General features: G+C 48.3%; 1 protein-coding gene across 2 annotated transcripts in view; it reads left to right on the top strand.

Moving 5' to 3' along the window:
* The window catches only part of PCDH19 (protocadherin 19), a 58,707-nt gene that overhangs the window by 12,388 nt on the left and 29,058 nt on the right, over window positions 1-17,261 (top strand). For both annotated transcript variants that reach the window (XM_027645422.1, XM_027645421.1), the window contains exon 3: window positions 14,693-14,751. In XM_027645422.1, the coding sequence (XP_027501223.1) occupies window positions 14,693-14,751 (59 nt within the window). The remainder of the gene's footprint in view (window positions 1-14,692; window positions 14,752-17,261) is intronic.

The raw sequence follows: 17,261 nt of genomic DNA, 5'->3' as shown, positions 1-17,261 counted from the left end.
TAAACTCCCATCAGCCAGCAAGGGCAGAGCCCGGCCCACCCATCATCTCCTGCCTGCTTCCATCCACAGGCTCTGCCTGCAGGGTCTCCAGGGATGAGCCCTCCATCTCTCTTGCTCCTGGGAGCCCTCTCTCCTGACCCCTTGTCTGCTCTGACAGCAGCTCCTGCTCTCATGTGAGGGCTCAGATGGGCAGGACCCCCATCCCTGCCTGCTTCCTCTTTCCTGCCAGGCTGCCTAGGGGGCTGGGCATGGCTGTGCTTCAATAAATTATTAGATATTGTTCCCAGTAGTGGCTATAGTTGAGTTCCAATCATTTTCTGTTAATTAAAATACAGGATGGTCTTATTTGTAGCATAAACAGTTGTAATCTGTGTACTTATAAGTGTAATTATAATTTAAATTAGAGCGTGCTCTGAATTGGTGATAGATGGGGTGCTCTGCAGGCAGTGCTGCCCTGGCTGTCCCCAGGATAACATCACTCCAGAAAGGGACACTGAGGCTGTTGATGGCTCCCAATTTTGCTGCTCCTCCTGGGGCAGAGCTTGCCAATGACACCTGTTGGAGAGTTTGCTGGAGAAGAGAGCACAGCATCATTGCTTCAGTGTCTCCCTCTAGTTTCTTGTCTCAGTTTGGAGTAAGATAGTGGCTTATGTCAGCCAGATAAGTGATTAGTGCTGAGCTGTGAAGTGACTCCCTGTTTAACATGGAATTATGGTGAGTTCTCCTTAGGCTGTTGAAGGCTGGAGTGCAGTGACTGCTGATGCTGGCAGATGTGCATGGCAGGTATTGCATTTCATACACCCTCTGATGGAAACCTGGAGCACCCCACAGGTAATCCCAGCGCTCCACCTGATACCTCATACATGGGGCAGGTCAGTGATAAATGGCAGAGGTCAGTGTGTGCTGGAGCCCTGTAGATGAGGTCCTTGTCTCAACACCCTGTTGGTCACCAGAGACCTGGATGTGAATTCTTCGTGTTTCTCACGAGGATCTGGAGCTTGTTGGATTATACCATCTTTTGTAATGGCAGGTGTATGCCACAGGGCAGGTTTTAAAATTCCCGTGTTGGAGGATTGCATTAACCCATCCTAAGTCAGGTATGTAAAATTCCATTAAGCGAAACCCCTCTGGCATTTTCTCACCCGTGCTCGAGCTCTGCAGGCTATGCTAATGCAGTGTGTTTGCTCATCTATTAGAAGGATGATGGCTTTAAAATAATAACATTTATCTTTGGCAGCAGACCTACAATAGTGCACTCCGAGTACAATTTTGTGAAAGGCTCTGCAGATGTTGCCTCATTCAATCTGGGTCAAAAAGAGTGCTTAGAATCATAAAGGTTAGAAAGAGATCAAATAATTCGGTGGTTTTATTGCTGAATAATGTACTTGGAAAATATCATTCACCGTTATTAGACTAAGTGAGTACAGAAAACACAAGACTCAATAGTCATTTCTCAGTATTGGCTGATTTTACTGTTTTTATAATGTAGCTAAATTCCCTGTTATTGATTCTAGCATCGATTATCGATCTGGAAATCTAAATGTATGTGATGGTGTGAGCACACGGGAGTCAGACAAGTAGGGAATTAGGCTTCCACACCTCCCTGCAGTGCCTAGTGCTGGGCAGCACACCCTGGGGGAGATTGATGCTACTTTTGGGGAGCTGTCAGGGTTTTGGGAGCTGTTTTCTCAAGCAAAGAAGAAAAACAGGAAAACACCCATTATGGGTGTTCTTTTCCATGCCTGAGAGCTTATGTAAACTTGGTGAGACAAACCCAGATGGGCTGGGATGCCGGCACCAGGACGGGGCTCGGAGCCCACGCCTGCGCCTCCCATCACCTGCTCCCTCCTGGACTTTTCATATTCAGATTCACATCTGGATGCTCTGGCAGGGACCCAGCTTAGGCTACATTCAGTAAGCAAATCCGCACGGCTGTTGGCTTAGAAACAGTATCCAAACCTATCTGCCCAGCGAAACACTTCTCCAGGCGTTTGCAAGTGGTTCCTCTGCTTTCTTGTTCTCCCCCAGTGTGGCTATGTTCCTAATCTGCGGGAAGTACTGTGCTTGGACTGAGATCCCTCCCTGTACAACAACTAATTGCAGGGGTTGGGTTAGTGAGAGACCAAAGCTGTGTCCCATACGGGCTCTGCATCCCGTGGTGAGCCCAAGGACCAGAGCTGGCAGCATCGCTGTGGGAGCCGCAGGCTCCTGCCGGGCTGGGGCTTGTTCAGCCATGCAATGGATTCTTTTGTTTGGAGGAAAAAAAGATGAATTTTGGAATATGTTCATCTCTTGTTCTTTGCACTTAGTTGTTGTCAGCATTAATATGCCATTAACACATGCTCATTAGGAGGAGAATGATTGTACCCTGCAGAGTATGGGGGAAACCTTCATTAGGCACTAACATATTGAACTGAGCTGCAAACTTCACTTGGGAAAACTGGGGAACGTTCTGCTCAGCATCGAGTTTCTCTAATTTCTGCTTGTTGGTCTGATAAAAGTGCCTCATCTCCTACCATGTGTATTTGGCCAGGACTGGGGGGAGGGATGTGCAGGAGAGCCCGGGCTCAGCCTAGGCTCAGGCTCCAGCACTGAAATCCTTCTCAGGACCTCAAATCCATCTTCCCTCAGATCTAAGATGTCCTCATCAGAGCTTATATTGGCACACAGTGAGGACACAAGTGCATGTACCCCCTCCAAGGGCCCTGTTGGCTCTTCGGGCTTAATGAGATGAATTCTTCACAGAGCTGGGAGATGCTCTGGGAACAGATTTGTTGAGAAAGGAGGTGTCATTTCTACATCCTCGCTTTTCACACTGTAACGACGTTTTAAGCGTTCATCTGGCCTTGCTGCCTCCAGTCTCAAGCCATAACCTGCCATGTGTGACAGGGCAATTGCTCGCCCTGGTAATGATTACAGCGGAGCCCCGGCGTTGTTCCCTTGTTTGCTCGGCGCGTGGCAGCTCGAGGCATGTGCACAGTGCTCTCTTAAAGTCAATCAATAAGAATAATTGCAAGTTCAGGTGGGGGTGAGAAAAGAAAGGGCTGCAGCAGACAAATATTTGCCCATTAAGACCCTGTTTATATGCAGATGCCTCTGTGATAGGTAAGAAGGGACGTACAATAAGGACCATATGTGGTATTTAATCAGAATTTATTCTAAATGAGGTGATTTCATAGATTTCCCCAGAGTTGGCAGCTGTCCTCTATATTAAAAGTGAACGTCATGCCTCCGTCCCTGTCCCACTGCCCTCTCTGCACTGGGGTTTTGCAGGATTTTTTAGTGTGGGTGCAGTCTGGTCCCTCCCTCCCTTTGCAGAGGAAGAATGGTATTTGTCAGGCCTAGGTTTCCTGTCATGAATGTGATGAGAGCACAGTCATGTCAGGAGCTCAAGAAGGTGCTGGAGGAGGTAGCCCCTTCTTCTGCCCACAGCAGCCTCAGGAGCAATGATGCTGGGCTGAGTGGTGCCTGCTGCCCACAGGACAGTCAGTGATTACAAGTGTGCAGGATCTCCAGCCAGTTGTGGGGAGACCCAGTCTGCAGGCTGGAGGGTCTCTCTGTCTTCAAAGATGAAGATAGAGAGGGCTAGAACTGCCCACCCCCAGCTCATGTTGCCTTTGGTGATCTGCCCCCCTTTTGTCATTGATCCTGAAACCTAACAACAAGAAAGTGGGCCAAAACCAGAGGGGTGACCCATGATCATCTGTCCCTGACAGGGAGGGGACTGAGGTGGTGAGGTGAGATACCAACACGCAACAGGTCAAGCATGTGGAAGCTTTTCAGTGTCTACCAGTGCCATCATTAGAAGTACAGCACTGTCTCCTGGTGGCTGGCAGGGCAGACGGACGGGCACTCCAGCCGTTGAGGAGGCAGGTTGGTGGCTGTCCTGACTCAACCCAACTTCTCCATGGTTGTTTCTCCTCTGACCCTAATGACGTCTCCCTCTCAGCCTGCTGTGCTGTCTGCAGGCAGAGCAGCCACAGGCTCCCACCTAATCACATCTCTCCATGTTGGAGATGTGGCAGTGTCCGTTTGCTGGATGCTGCATGACTCATGTAATCACCATGCGAAATGCATCATTCATAAACTGTTTAGTGCGACCTTTTGTACAGTAGCACTAATTATTATTATCACAGAAGCCCAGTAAACTAGACTAGTAATTATCAGGGATTTATTTGAATGGACAGCTAAGCTATTCTTGGCAAGTTAGTCAAAGCAGTTGTCATGACAGCCACACAAATGTGTCTTATGAATTGGGTTAATTAGGGTAATTAATAACTGTTGTTTTGCCCTTTTTAACAAGGTATGACTTAGATGCTATCAAAAAATAGCAATCGTACCTAACAGAAATAGTCTTCTTCTAGCAGCATCCTTCACATCACAAAATAAAAGTAGTAAATACCTGTTGGGTTGTTGTTTCACAAAGAAATGTGTCATGCATCCTTCTCCTTGAGAAAACGCAGAAGGTTAGAGGGTCTGTTGTAATTTTTCTGCTGTACTTCCTGTCCTGGGCAGTATTACCTGGAGATTGATCATCCTCATTATTGATATTATCATTATTTATTGTAATGCTGGGCTGCACTGAGCCATTGTCACAGAGAGGCCTCTGCTGTGCCTGGCTCCTTGCGAGTGGTGAGGGCAGTCCCAAGGTGCTTCTGTCGGTCAGAGCAGGCCCCACAAGGACTTAAAGCCAATTTCAAAGTCATGACCATAAATTATTGTTGTTTTGCTGATGCATCATCACCATCATCATCAGGACAGCGGGTGCCAAGTTGCCGCATCCTCACTCAGCGGAGCATCTGCTTCTTTTGAAAGGAGGGTTTTGCTGAATAAATGGTTTGGTTTTCATAGAATATCTGAGTTGGAAGAGACCCATGAGCATCATGGAGTCCAACTCCTGGCTCTCTCCAAAAATCACACCATGATTGTTGTGGTTGTTGCTGATACTGAGCAATGGTGGTAACTAAAGCTCTTAATAACCAAATAGCACCAAAAAGCCTCGAAAGGAAAAAAAAACCATAGTCCCCATCCCAGGGAGCACCCTGGGCACACCTGTCTGCCTCATAGAGGGTTGTAGCCCATGCCAGTGGTCTGGGTGCTTACCAGCACAGAAGCACCATCTCCCTGAGGACTGCAAGATTTGGTGCTGATTGTTGAAAATGGCCCAAGATTATGGATGTATCTGAGGAATGTTACGTAAGTTTTGTAGAAAAATGACCTGAATAGATGAGTGAAGGCTCTGGCTGGTTCTCCAGCTGCACCGAGCCCTGTCTATTTATATCACCTCTGGGCTTTCAAAGCCCTCTTTTAACTAAAGCTTATTTGATAATGCATGTTTTTTAAAAAGAAAATAATAATAAAAGAAAAAGGAGGAATAAAAAAGGAAAGAAGGGAAGTGGGAAAAAAATACCTAAAGAAAAACACCTCTATGAAGAAGGTAGGGTTTTAATGAAGAAATATTTTATACCATTCTCCTACAACCTTAGGGCTAATAGCCTGGAACTGGTACTTTGGCTCCTTAAAAAGCCCAACAAGACAAGCCAATTACGGCCTCTGAAACATTTTTATTTTTAGTTCCTTGTAATAGCAATTTATCCTTGGCTATGGTACATTAACTGGAAGGAACAAGAAGTAGTAAGGTTTTGGCATCTTTGTAATAACCAAAGGGCTGTGTTTACCAGGCTGTTAATAACGTGGGGTGGCTGTGGGCAGGGGAGAGGGCAGTGTGGGAATGGAGAGGGGCATCCAGGTCTGATCCCCTAACCTGGCAAGTGCTTTATTATCATTTATTTCCCTACAGTTTATTCTGGAAGAACACAGGTTCCTGTTGGGCTGAATTCCTCAGTTGTCTACCACCTCTGAGCTGGTAGCATGGCTCAGAGGGGAGGAAAGGCTCTTTGGAGGGTGCTGGTGTGTCCCCAAGGGTGCTGGTACCTTTGGGAGGCAGTGGATTTTGAGGGGGGATGAGCTGAGCTGAGCTGGACTCTGCTCATGGTGCCGTGGTGCCAAGGACAGCGATGGCAGCAGGAGGAAGGCTGGTCCTGCTCAGGTTTACATCCAGTCTCATGGCTGCAGGGTAATTTTGTGGGCTGGAGAGCTGTGTTTTTCTCCCCAGGTAGGGAAAAAAAATTAAAACAGGGGAAAACTGGTTTTGATAAAGAGTTTTGTTGTGAGCGAAATTCCCTGGAGGCTTTGAGTGGGAGCTGCCTGAGGCTGTCCTGATTGCAAGCCTTCCCAAGCAATTCCAGATAAACAATGTAAATGATAACACCGTAAGCACGCAGGACAGTGTTTGCCTTGGTTTTATTATCCACCAGTGCTGGGGGATTTTAGCTGAAGCCAGGTGGGAGCTGCTGGTGTGGAGGTTCCACTCCAGAGCTGGGTCTGGATGTGCGTGACTATGTGCCCTGGGCACGCGCGGGACCAGATCCAACCTCTGGTGAAGCCACAGGATGAAGACGTCTGTGGGGTGTGTAGGTGACATGTGAAGCACTGTCTGCTTGCCCAAAAATCAGAAGAAATGGGGTTTGCACTGAAAAATGGGACAGGGCCAAGGTCCCTGTTCCCCCTGACGGCTCTGGAACTTGTGCACACTCGGGGATGCATCCAGCGGGGTGGCCAGCCTGACATCCCATCACTCTGATGTGCAGAATTGGCAGCAGCATCTCACACCTTCTCTATTTTTAACTGAGCTGCAATGATTTTTGGTTTTTCTTTTTCCTTCTTTCGTTTTCTTTTTTTATAGTTTTCTTTTTTGCAGTGACAAATCTGTGATTTCTCCTGTTCCCTACAAAACGCATCGGCCTGACCTGCCTCTCCAGAAGGTGAATGACAAGGAGTTTTATTTAGCCCTAGCGATGGGAACATTTAAAAAAAGGTTCATCTGTTATATTTGTTTTCATTCCTAATGGCAAGAGGCAGGGAAAGGACAGTTCTGAAAGGTTTTTTAACAAATCTGTAAGTCATGCCCCATTACCCTGGGGCTGCTGATTAGATCCAGATTGTTTCTTGCACTACTTAGGGAGGGGTGTAGTCTGGGCTGGGAGCTGCATGCATGGATCCATTACACATCTGAAAGTCCCAAGCACAGGTGATGGGAAAAAAACCTTTTATTAGGTTTATTGGCTTTATATCCCTGCAGGGAATTTTCCTTGGCGTATTGAGGCAGCAACCCAGTGCAGAAGGCTGTGCCCCAGGGGGCCAGCAAGCTGAGCCCCATGCCTTCAGTGGGCACGTGGGAGGGAGGCATTGCCCCTGCTGCCCCCAAATCCCTCCTGTCCCAGCCAGGGGGGAAGCTCTGGGCAGCTGTTGAGGCATGGTCAGACTCCTGGCTGCTCTTGGTCCAGGAAATGTGTCTATAAGCTCTCCCCTGGAAAGCCTGCCTCACTTCTGGGTCAGTATTTTGATTTTCAATCAGTTTTGAAGCGTGGTGTCAAACAGGTGCCTGCCCCAATCGTTCTGATGGAGGGACCCCTGTGCCACGTCCACCAATGAGTTCTGGGTTATAGATGCCATCTGGATGTAAGGCAGGTTTTTAGGATTGCATTTTTGCTCTTCAAAACCATACTGTGTATATCTAATCTGTTGACAAGTCCAGCTGGGTGACACTATTTATGGCTTTGTGGGGTGCAGTTTTGGCTTTGTTGTGTGTTGCTGCTCTTGGGATTCAATTTGAGTTTTTAATCCTATACCCTTTTTTGAAATCACTTCTCAGCAGCTCCTTTCCTCTTGCCTGCGATCCATTTTCAAACAAAAAATGACAAAGCCTATATTTATTTGGGGAGGGGACAGGAGTTCAGCACGGATTAGTGGGATAACTGCACTGTAATAGTCTGGTTTGATACTTCTGCTCACTCTGATGAGCAGAGTGATGCTAAAATCACTCTCCCAGTGATTTCTCTGCAATGCTTTTTATTTCATCAAGAGAAAATGGAGGCTGGACTCTTTTCCTTTGGTGTTTAATAAAGTCCATCAGAACCAAATGCCCTTTATTTAAGCTGCAGTAGTAATTAGAGGGTTGGTGGTGTTAAGTAGCCATAGAGTCTAGCTCTGAGGAATGTTCATTGTACCTCATTAAATTTGAAATTACTGCTTAAAAGACCAGAAATAAATATTCTGTTTATATTTCGGGGATAGTAAATCTAAATGGATGCTGTGTTTGCACATCCTTGTCTCTGCTCGTTCCTGCTGAAGTGAGCGAGGCACTGCTCCAGTAGACTTAGGCAGCAATCAGAGTGTCTGCAAAACAGCCCAACCCCAAACCCAACCCTGGTTTCATTGATCAAGGGCAGGAAAATGATCTGCTGTATTACATCTAATTATAAAACATCAATATCAGATGCTAAATGCACTTACTTTTTCAGAGACACTATGTTAGTAGTTCACAGTTTGCAGTCTCCTGTATGGGAGGCTTTGGCAGCAAGCTGGGTGTGGGGAGATGGCTGCAGAGGGAGATGCCAGAGGTCAGGTCCTTTCAGCTCTTCCAGGTGACTGGCTCTTAAATGCCGCTTAGAAGCTGAATTGCTTCATGTTTTCCTTCTGTCTTGCCTGGGGCTGTTGATGGTCAGAGGTGCATCCTCTGCCCCTCTCCCCCGGCTTGTGCTCTGGTGCCCATGTAGCTGGAGCTACTCATGGACACAGGGGGCCAGATGGGTCCTTTCCAGAGGCCCCAAGCCTGTGAGGGTCTCAGAGCCACAGCACAGCTTGGCTGTTGGAGGAGAGGTGGTGGGCTGCTTGGGGGTGACACAGGCATTGCTCTCCTCACCATGTCCATCAGCATTTGCTGACTTTCCCCCACGGTGGAAGCCCCAGTAGCTATTTGGGTGGAGTTTGCACTGGTGTTTAACCCAAAGCCTTGGACTGCTGCTGCTCTTACATCTCTGACACAATGCCAGGAGTTGCCAATTCTGAAAAGTTAGGAAGTGGGAAATACAGGTCTGCTTGCTGACACACCTTCCAGGCTGTGGCCACGGTGCTCAGACCCTCACACATGGTTTCGGATGTCACAGATGCTGCCAGTGCCTGAGCAGAGCTGGTGGCGAGTGCAGGGAAGGAGGAGCAAAGGTCTTCAAGTGGGTCAGTCACCGTGTGTGGTCACCCGTCCTGGCCCCTGACCCACACTCTGAGGCAGCAGCGTCCTTGTGAGCAGCCAGTAGCACAGGGGCTAATTACGTGGCATCACACACAATGGGAGAAAATCTCTCCTGACGTCCTTTGTGATCCGCTCCCAGCCCGGAGCTGGATCTGACGAGTGTTCCACCGGTGTGCGGAGAGAGACCAGCTGCAGTGCTGGGTGTGAGAGGATGAGGACCAGCCTGGCTGTTCCTCTCAGGGCCATGGGGTTAGATTTCTCTGGGGTTTCATACAGCGCCTGCTCCCAGCGGGAAGGAATCTCAGACTGCTTGCTTATTTCCCATGGGCTAAATAAGCAGCTTGGTAAATGATAATGACTTTCCCTCATTGCTGATGCGTACTTCATTTGACCTGGGCCCTACTTTGAAATTTTCTCTGTTTCCCAAGTGCAGCTGGAGTGTTCTTATTTAATTTGCATGAATTCTATATCACCCACAATATAATTCAAACCATAAGAATTAAATGCTGGCGAGATCTCCTAATAGGCAGCAACAGTTCTATTGCAGATGCTGGAGGCTGTGATTGAGTGGCCCATGGAGAGCAGGACCGAGGATACAGAAGGACCAGGAGAAGCGGTCTTGCAAACCCTCCCTTCCTACCAGGGAGGCCCAGTGGATTTTTGGGAACAATTTGCCATTTCTGTGGTCCCCTATGATGCCTACAGCATGGAGGGGAAGTCAGGAGACCAGTGCTCCGGGTGAAGATGTGCAGGTTGATGCAGAGGATGAGGAGCCGTCGCATGTTTCTGGAGGACTTTCTGAAACCCAAAAGGAGAGATGCACATTGCAGCCTTGGAGAAAGGTCCGCTTTGTTTTTTAATAATAAAGGGTGACATGCAAGCTTTATTAACAAGGCACGTAGAGGAAAAAAAAAGGCTCAAGGGATAACCCTGAAAAAGTGGCGCTAAATGTGTCATTTTTATGAAGCTGATTTTGTGAAGTGTCCCTACATGCTTTGGCAGGAGGTTGCAGCAGGTTTACAATAATTTGTAGAAAGATAGAAATGTTTTCACCCTGAAGTGAGAAGAAGGGCAAAAAAACCTTTGTTGAGATGCTTTAGAGTCGTCTTCTGAGGCAGAGACTGGCAGAGGGATGGATACCTGTCACTTCAGGTCAGGAGAGATGGGTCCAGCTTTGAGCAACTGTGGACTTTGCTGGGGGCTGATGTGTGGACTGAGAAACCAAACCCTCCATCAAGAGCCTGGATCCAGATGCAGTGGCGAAAGATGGATTTTCACCTTCATGGATATTAGTTTGGAAAAAACCCCACATTTGAAATAGCTGAAAAGAAGGAAGAGTCATAAAGAACCAGATCCTGGGCATTCGCCCTGAGGCAAACAGGCTACATGGGCATGGCTGTGCTGTTCTGAGCCTGCTGGCATGGCCCAGGACACATCTCTCACACCCTGGGGACCAACCCCAGCCAGCATCCTCTGTTTCTCCAGCAGTCCACAGCAGTGGTGGTGTCCGGAGTTGTTGCAGCCTGCTGACCTTTCCACTGGCACTTGCATTAATTCCCCTTAAACCACTTTTGGATCCTCTGGGGTTCATTTCTTTTTCTAAGGCAGAGAGTGAGCAGTTGTGTTGCTAACAGACCTTTTGCTGTCAGGGAAGTCACCCCCATCGATATCCAGGTCAAGAAGAGTTGTACTGATGTTGGTATATCTTTACTTTTTTTTAAATTTAATGGAATTGGCAGTCCTCAACTGAAAGCAACCGCTGGGGGGAAAAAAAGTTTAATATTTCCCTCCTGATTGCTCGATTCTGTGTCTGTTGTTATATTTATATTTGTGTTGCTAAGGCAGCGTTTAAAAACATTTTTCAAATTAGGCACTGGTAAGCTGTATGCTGAGCCAGGGCTCTCTCATTGATGGCATTGACACCAATATGCCTGCATCTGGAGAGCAAATCCTGAGCCCAGAGGACAGCAGGATTTCTCTCCTCCAAGAGAAATGCAGGCAGAGACCACAGACTTTATGCTAGGTGTTTATCCAGTGCTTTCCAATGTCTGGAATGTATTGTTTATTCATAGCACAGAGGCTGAGGGGCTGATCATGACAAGTGTGAGTGTTCTTTTTTTGTGTTACATCGAGCAGGAGATAAGAGTTGGCAGTGTGTTTGGGAGGTCCTTGCCATACCCAGCTCTGAACATGGAAAGGAGAGGCTGGACTTGGGGCTGGGCTCCCCTTTGATTTCTACAGGAGCGATGCTGATTAGTGAGACAGTGACAGTTTGTTTGCTTTTGCCAAAATAATGAAGAAGATGAGGGCCAGCCTTTTGATGATGCACTTGATGAAGAGCACACTTTTCATCAGCACCAGCCAGCCTTACCTTTTCCCTCTTTTTTGTGCTTTGAGTTTGTTCTTTGGGTCTCATTAAGAGAGGGAGTGGAGCCTTTCCCAATTAAAATGTTGAAATGTTGAAGATGCTCTCCTTCCCATCATTTTGCCTCTGTTTATAAGTGATTGCACCTCGCAGGATGAACTAGAATTAAATAAAGTGAACTTCGATCGAATAATGCAAGCTATAAAGCAGCCGTTCTCCATGAAAAATCTAATTTCTTTTTTATTTTTCTGTTTTGATCCCCTAGTCTGCATGGAGATAACCTTGATGGATAATCCCATGGCTAAGGAAAGGTCTTGTAAACTGCTGGGCTGCCCTGTGTACTGGCAGAAGTGTGCTGGTGTGTGCAGGACAGGCAGCCCACCCTCATGCCAGTGTGGGCAGCACAGGCAGCTCTCACCAAGGGTGAGACCCTAGCCCAGGGGGAAGCAGATTTCCCATCCTTGTGGCCACGTGGCTGCTCCTTGTTTTGTCTGAAATCTGGAAGCAATTAGCATTACTCGTGCTGTGTCCAGTGGCAGGGGCATTGGAAGCCTGGGAACGGATGTTGTGACCGACCCCGCGGGAACCCGCTCGCTCTCACGTGGGGGTGTCCGGGGTTGCATCAGTGACGTGGTGCAGAGCATCCCGAGCAGGGGGGCACGTGGGGCAGGGAGCTCACAGGAAGGATGTTACTCCAGGCCATCTAACATAAATCACAGGGAATTTACTCGTTGGTGAATGGTTTCAGCTGAGCCAGGATATGGTCTTCTTTTTTGGTCTGAAATCAATAGCAAAGCTCCCAGTGATGTTGGTCAGAGGGGGATTTAGCACCAGGTCTGTATCTGGCATGTGATGGCATCATGTGTGGCATTTCCTCAGCCTGCAGAGGGATTTTGGTGGCAATGGTCAAGTGTTCCCTGCAGATGACCTTGGGTATTCCTTGGCCCTGAAGCCTGGGTAGTGCGGTGTCACTGCTCTGAACATTTTAAAGCTCTGTGATGTATTTGTATATATTGAAATTTGCTGTCTGAGTCCTCTTGCCCACCTGTCCCTCTCCTGGTTTTCCCAGGGCTGAACTGTGCACATACAGGGATGAAGGTGATGGAGGTAGTGGAGAGTACAAGGGGTCTCGCTGCTGCCAGGCATGGCAGTGGGGCTGGGGATGCAGGGATGGAACCAGCTGAGGCTCTGGGGTTGTGGGAGCTGTTCCCATGTCTGTGGGTGCTGGGTGATAGAGGGGGCTCCCCACTGAGCAGGGATTGTGTGGAAACTGGCTCCCATCCCTCCTGCCCTGCATTGTGCAGCTGCCCTCATTCCTTTTGTGGGGCTGAGATCTACACTGCGGCTGCCGGGGGTGGATGCTGTGGGGTTGCATCCCTCCCTCTGGGATGGCTGCGTCAGAGTTGATGGATAAACACAGGATCAGGTATTTTCTGCGGCATTTAAAATCTTGGGTTTCATATACTTTAAAAATACATGTGTCTGTTTGCTCCTGAGCTCTAACCATCAAAGTCGTCCAGCAGGACTGAGGATGCAGGAACTGCAGGGACCAGTAGTTTGTGCAGTAAATCTCCTGCGTGACTCTCCAGCAGTAATTACTGTGTGAAAGTAATAACTGAGCTGTGCTGAGTGCTAGGCCAACTCCCCCGGCTCGCAGCTCCTCGTGTGTTTCTCTCTGGGAGGTTCCTGTTTGGTAAATTAGATATTGTGCTGTACTTCAGAAAAGGTTACACTTAACCAACGCTGCCTTTGCTTTATCATCTTGGCAGAGTGGTGTAACCTCTGCTGGAGTACGATTGGATTTCACGTTCGGCTCTGCTGCAGCAGCCCCTCTCCCTGCCTCCTGCCATTGTGATTACGTTAGCAGCAGACTCTGCTTTCCTTTATTTATTGAGACATTAAAGATGCATGCATTTATTTTTACCATGTTCATAATTGCCATAAAAACAGGCCATAGTATCACAGAGTGGCTCTTTGGGAAGGCAAAAAACTGTGGGGATGGAGTGAGGAGGAGCCACAGCAGAGAGGAGGCAGGACATGGCTCTGGGGCAGGTGGATGTCCCTATTTCTGTCCTGAGAGGATGCTGCTGTTGTCCTAGAGGAAGGAGGGCTGAGCAAAGTCTACCTGTTCTGCTGCCCAGGAGGCAAGGAGCATCTCCTGGGCTGGGGGTGATGCTGGTGGGAGCCTAGGTGGGATCTCTGCAGATCTGGCGGTCTTTGGGTGGATGGACAGGTGGACTGTGGTGCCTGACTTGTACAAAGATACCTACATCCTCCTGGGTCCCTGAAGCTCAGGAATGATCCTGGCCCAGCTATGCAAATCCCACCATGTCCCACCACAAGGCATCCACTGTGACTCACCATGCATCTCCCCACACCACATCCTACCATGCAGCTACCACTGCATCCCACCCCACGGCTCCCATCATATCCCACTATGAAGCTCCCACACATCCCACCACGCAACAGCCACTGCATCCCACTGTGCATCTCCCACCATGTCCCACCATGCAGCACCATCACATGCCCCCACATGGCTCCCACCATGGCCTTCTGGTTGCTTTTTTTGGTTGTTTACCTGCTGCCAGCACCAGAACCCTGGGACTGTGTAATCTGAGGTTATAAGATGCCGTTTTGAGCGCAGAGCGAGTTAGTGGGTTTTGCTTGCAAGTGACAAGTCCTTTGACTTTTCTGCCCTACTTTCACTCCCCTCCAACTTTTAAGCATGTCACCCATTGTTTGCTTTTTTATTAATAACAGAGCCCTGTCTCTGCAAATGAAATGATGTAAAACAAAGAAAAGTGCCCGCATTAAATTCTCTGACAGGGGATTACCTTGCTGGCATTTACATATCTATGCAATAAATATTTTAACATGTTAATTATACACTAATAAGAAAAATACCTTTTGAACTTTCAGTCAAATTGACACACACAGAACTGAGTCCATCAGGGAATTAAAAGCAATTAGTTTTCTAACAGAGCATAGTCACATTGTTTCTTCTCTGCAAATTGTTCAGTGGTCACCACCAGCCTTTCTTTTTGGTGAAAACAGGTGGAAAGACTAGCGAGAACTGGAGTTTTCCATGCCTGGCTCTGTCCTGCTCACAGGGGCCTGTCCCATGGTGTGATGCTCCTTCCCTCTGGCGGGGTTTCATCCTGGCCCTGCAAACGTGACTGTTCCCAGTCATGGAAATCAGACTTGTAACCATCTCCATTTTCTTTTCCTCCTTCCAGACTGAAAACTACTCCTTTGATTCCAACTACGTGAACAGCAGAGCTCATTTAATAAAAAGGTACGTAGGCTCGCTTGGAGGCGCTTGGGTTTGCCCAGCCAAGTCTTGAGTGTTTAATGTCCTTCCGCACTGTGTTATATACTACTTGCTTATTTTAATATGCAAAACTTTTCAAGAGTAATCATTCGATTTTAAAAACAGTACTTACGTCCCATTAAGCCCCCCCGCTCTTGGTTTGCAATAAAGGAAAATCTTTTTTCCTTCTCTTTGGTTCCTTCACACCAGGAAGGTGCAGTGAGTGAGGTGGAGTGCTGTTACCCTGACAACTTTCAAATTCTGAGAGTTTATTCCATTTGATTGCACAGGAATAAAGGGATAGATTTGGGTGGTGGGATCTCCCTGCCATGTGAGGCGGGGAAAATTTAAAAAAAAGAAAAGTTGTTTGGAGGCAGGTAGTTGGGTTGTGTGCACCTCACTGTTTTACTTTGAATACCGAGGCAACCAGCACTTTGCTAGGCTGGTTTCTTGCATGGGAAAAAAGGAAACAATCAGTTCAATTGCAACTTGGCAATTGCCCTTGGAGGAATTTCGCCCTTTGGATGAAACACTGGTCTCCTCAAGGCTTAGCAGTGGTGAGGAAATGTCTCTGGGAGGTTAACGCCGGGGTTATCTGGATGAAACCCACTGGATTGTGTTAAACTAGAGGTGAGCATCCCCCCGCGGGGCAGAGGGTGAGGTTTGCCGCTGCCTCCCGGCGACTGCCGAGGCAGGGAAAGGCACTGACACAGCACGATCAATACTCATCAGGAGCCGCCGCCGCGCAGGGCGGGAGGGCCGGCTCCCTGCGCAGGATGCGGGCGCAGGAGGTGGCCGAGAGCTCTTTGCCCACCTCCCCTCTTCTCCCCAGGGACCGGCCGAGGTGTGCGGCGAGCAAGCCATGCCCATGCCCGTGCCCGTACTCGGTGGCTCTGCAGAAGGTATCGCTGAACCAAGGGTTTTACAGAGAGCAGGAGCCGGCTCTGAAGTGTTAAGATCTGATCTGAACAGTAAAAATATCCAATTATCTGCCTGGCTGAGATCCCATTTGTTTACACCCTAAAAATCTGAGGAGTAAGGGAGCTGTGAGCGCATTGTTTAAGCAGCGCGGGTTCAGCCGGAGAAGGGCAGGTATATTTGCCTGTGTGGCTCGTGATGTTTAACGATGCTAATGCGACCGTGAGAGTTGGCTTGCCTACACCACGCTGCTCCTCGCCAGAGAGTCTTCAGGCATGCTGAAAAAACCCCAAATCTATTAATCTTTCCTCGTTCACACCTAAGATAAAGGCAAACAGCGCTCCCGCCTGCCGCAGCGGGGCTTGCTCCGAAGCTGTATTGTTTGGGAAATGCTGCTGCCGCTGACTCCCCCAGACCTGCCCATCCTTTAGAGAAGTGTCAGCCGCGGAAACATGTCGTGTGGCTGCTGCATTACGGTCTGGTTCACTGCGGGGAAGATAAATGCGTTGTAACACGGGTTGCCTGTGCATTATGAACAGCAGCTCCGTGTAGGACAGCGGTTCCCCTTGCTTCCTACCTTTGTCTTGTATCTTAAGTACAACGAGTGCCAGGAATGCTGTGCAGACATCTGAGAACAAAAAATATTTTCTGTAACATACTGCGGCATCATTTTCATCCTTTGCCTTTATGAAGATGTTTTAGCTCTTCTATCTTTGGTGACTGAATCTCCTCAAATCCAACACTTAATTAATCTATTTGTACTTTTCCTGTGTTGTCTGCCTGCTTCCCTCACTCATCTACACACACACAAATGAATTGTAGATTTGTAGTGCTTTCTTAACTTAAAAATCTTTGATGTAGCCTGGAATCAAAGTCAGTGGCTTCAACAGGGACATCTTTATTTAAAAGGTAATGTTTGAAGGTTTACCAATTTATATGTATTTCAGAGCTCCCCCCTCACGCGCTTTTGCAGAGCATCAGATGGTAGGTGGTCTGCTTGGTTTCCGTGGAGACACAAAAGGGCTTTTCAAAGTAATGAAAATCTCCAGCTCTTTGGGGCTTTGAAGCACAGGCCGTGTCCTCCACTGATGTTTCACACCAAACCAGCCAGCGGGAAAGTTCGGAGTGCTGGGTGCAGGTGGATCCTCCCAACAAGTGCAGATTTCCCATGCCAAGGCTGATTGTGAAAGGAGCGCAGAGTGGCTGTGCCACCGGGGGCAGGCGCATCTCAGGATGTCCCTGATGCTTGCTGCAGCCCCGTGTCCTAGGGCATTGCCCCTCTCAAGGTGCTGGGGAGCAGCAGAAGGGACCTGAATGCTTCCAGAAATGCAATTCTTCATAGAGTCTAGAATGGTTTGGGTTGGAAGGGACCTCAGAAATCATCTAGTTCCATTCCCCCGCGATGGGCAGGGACACCTTCCACTAGACCAGGTTGCTCAAAGCCCTGTGCAACCTCTCCTTAAGCACTTTCAGGGCTGGAGTATCCACAGCTTCTCTGGGCAACCCGTGCCAGTGCCTCACCACTCACAGAGAAGAATTTCTTCCTAATATCTAAATCTCTAAATCTTTCTTCTTTC

The sequence above is a fragment of the Corapipo altera genome, unplaced genomic scaffold (assembly GCF_003945725.1).
Source record: "Corapipo altera isolate COAL_440 unplaced genomic scaffold, ASM394572v1 65, whole genome shotgun sequence".
In the NCBI taxonomy this organism is placed as follows: Eukaryota; Metazoa; Chordata; class Aves; order Passeriformes; family Pipridae; genus Corapipo; species Corapipo altera.
This window is presented reverse-complemented; position numbering and strand designations above follow the sequence as displayed.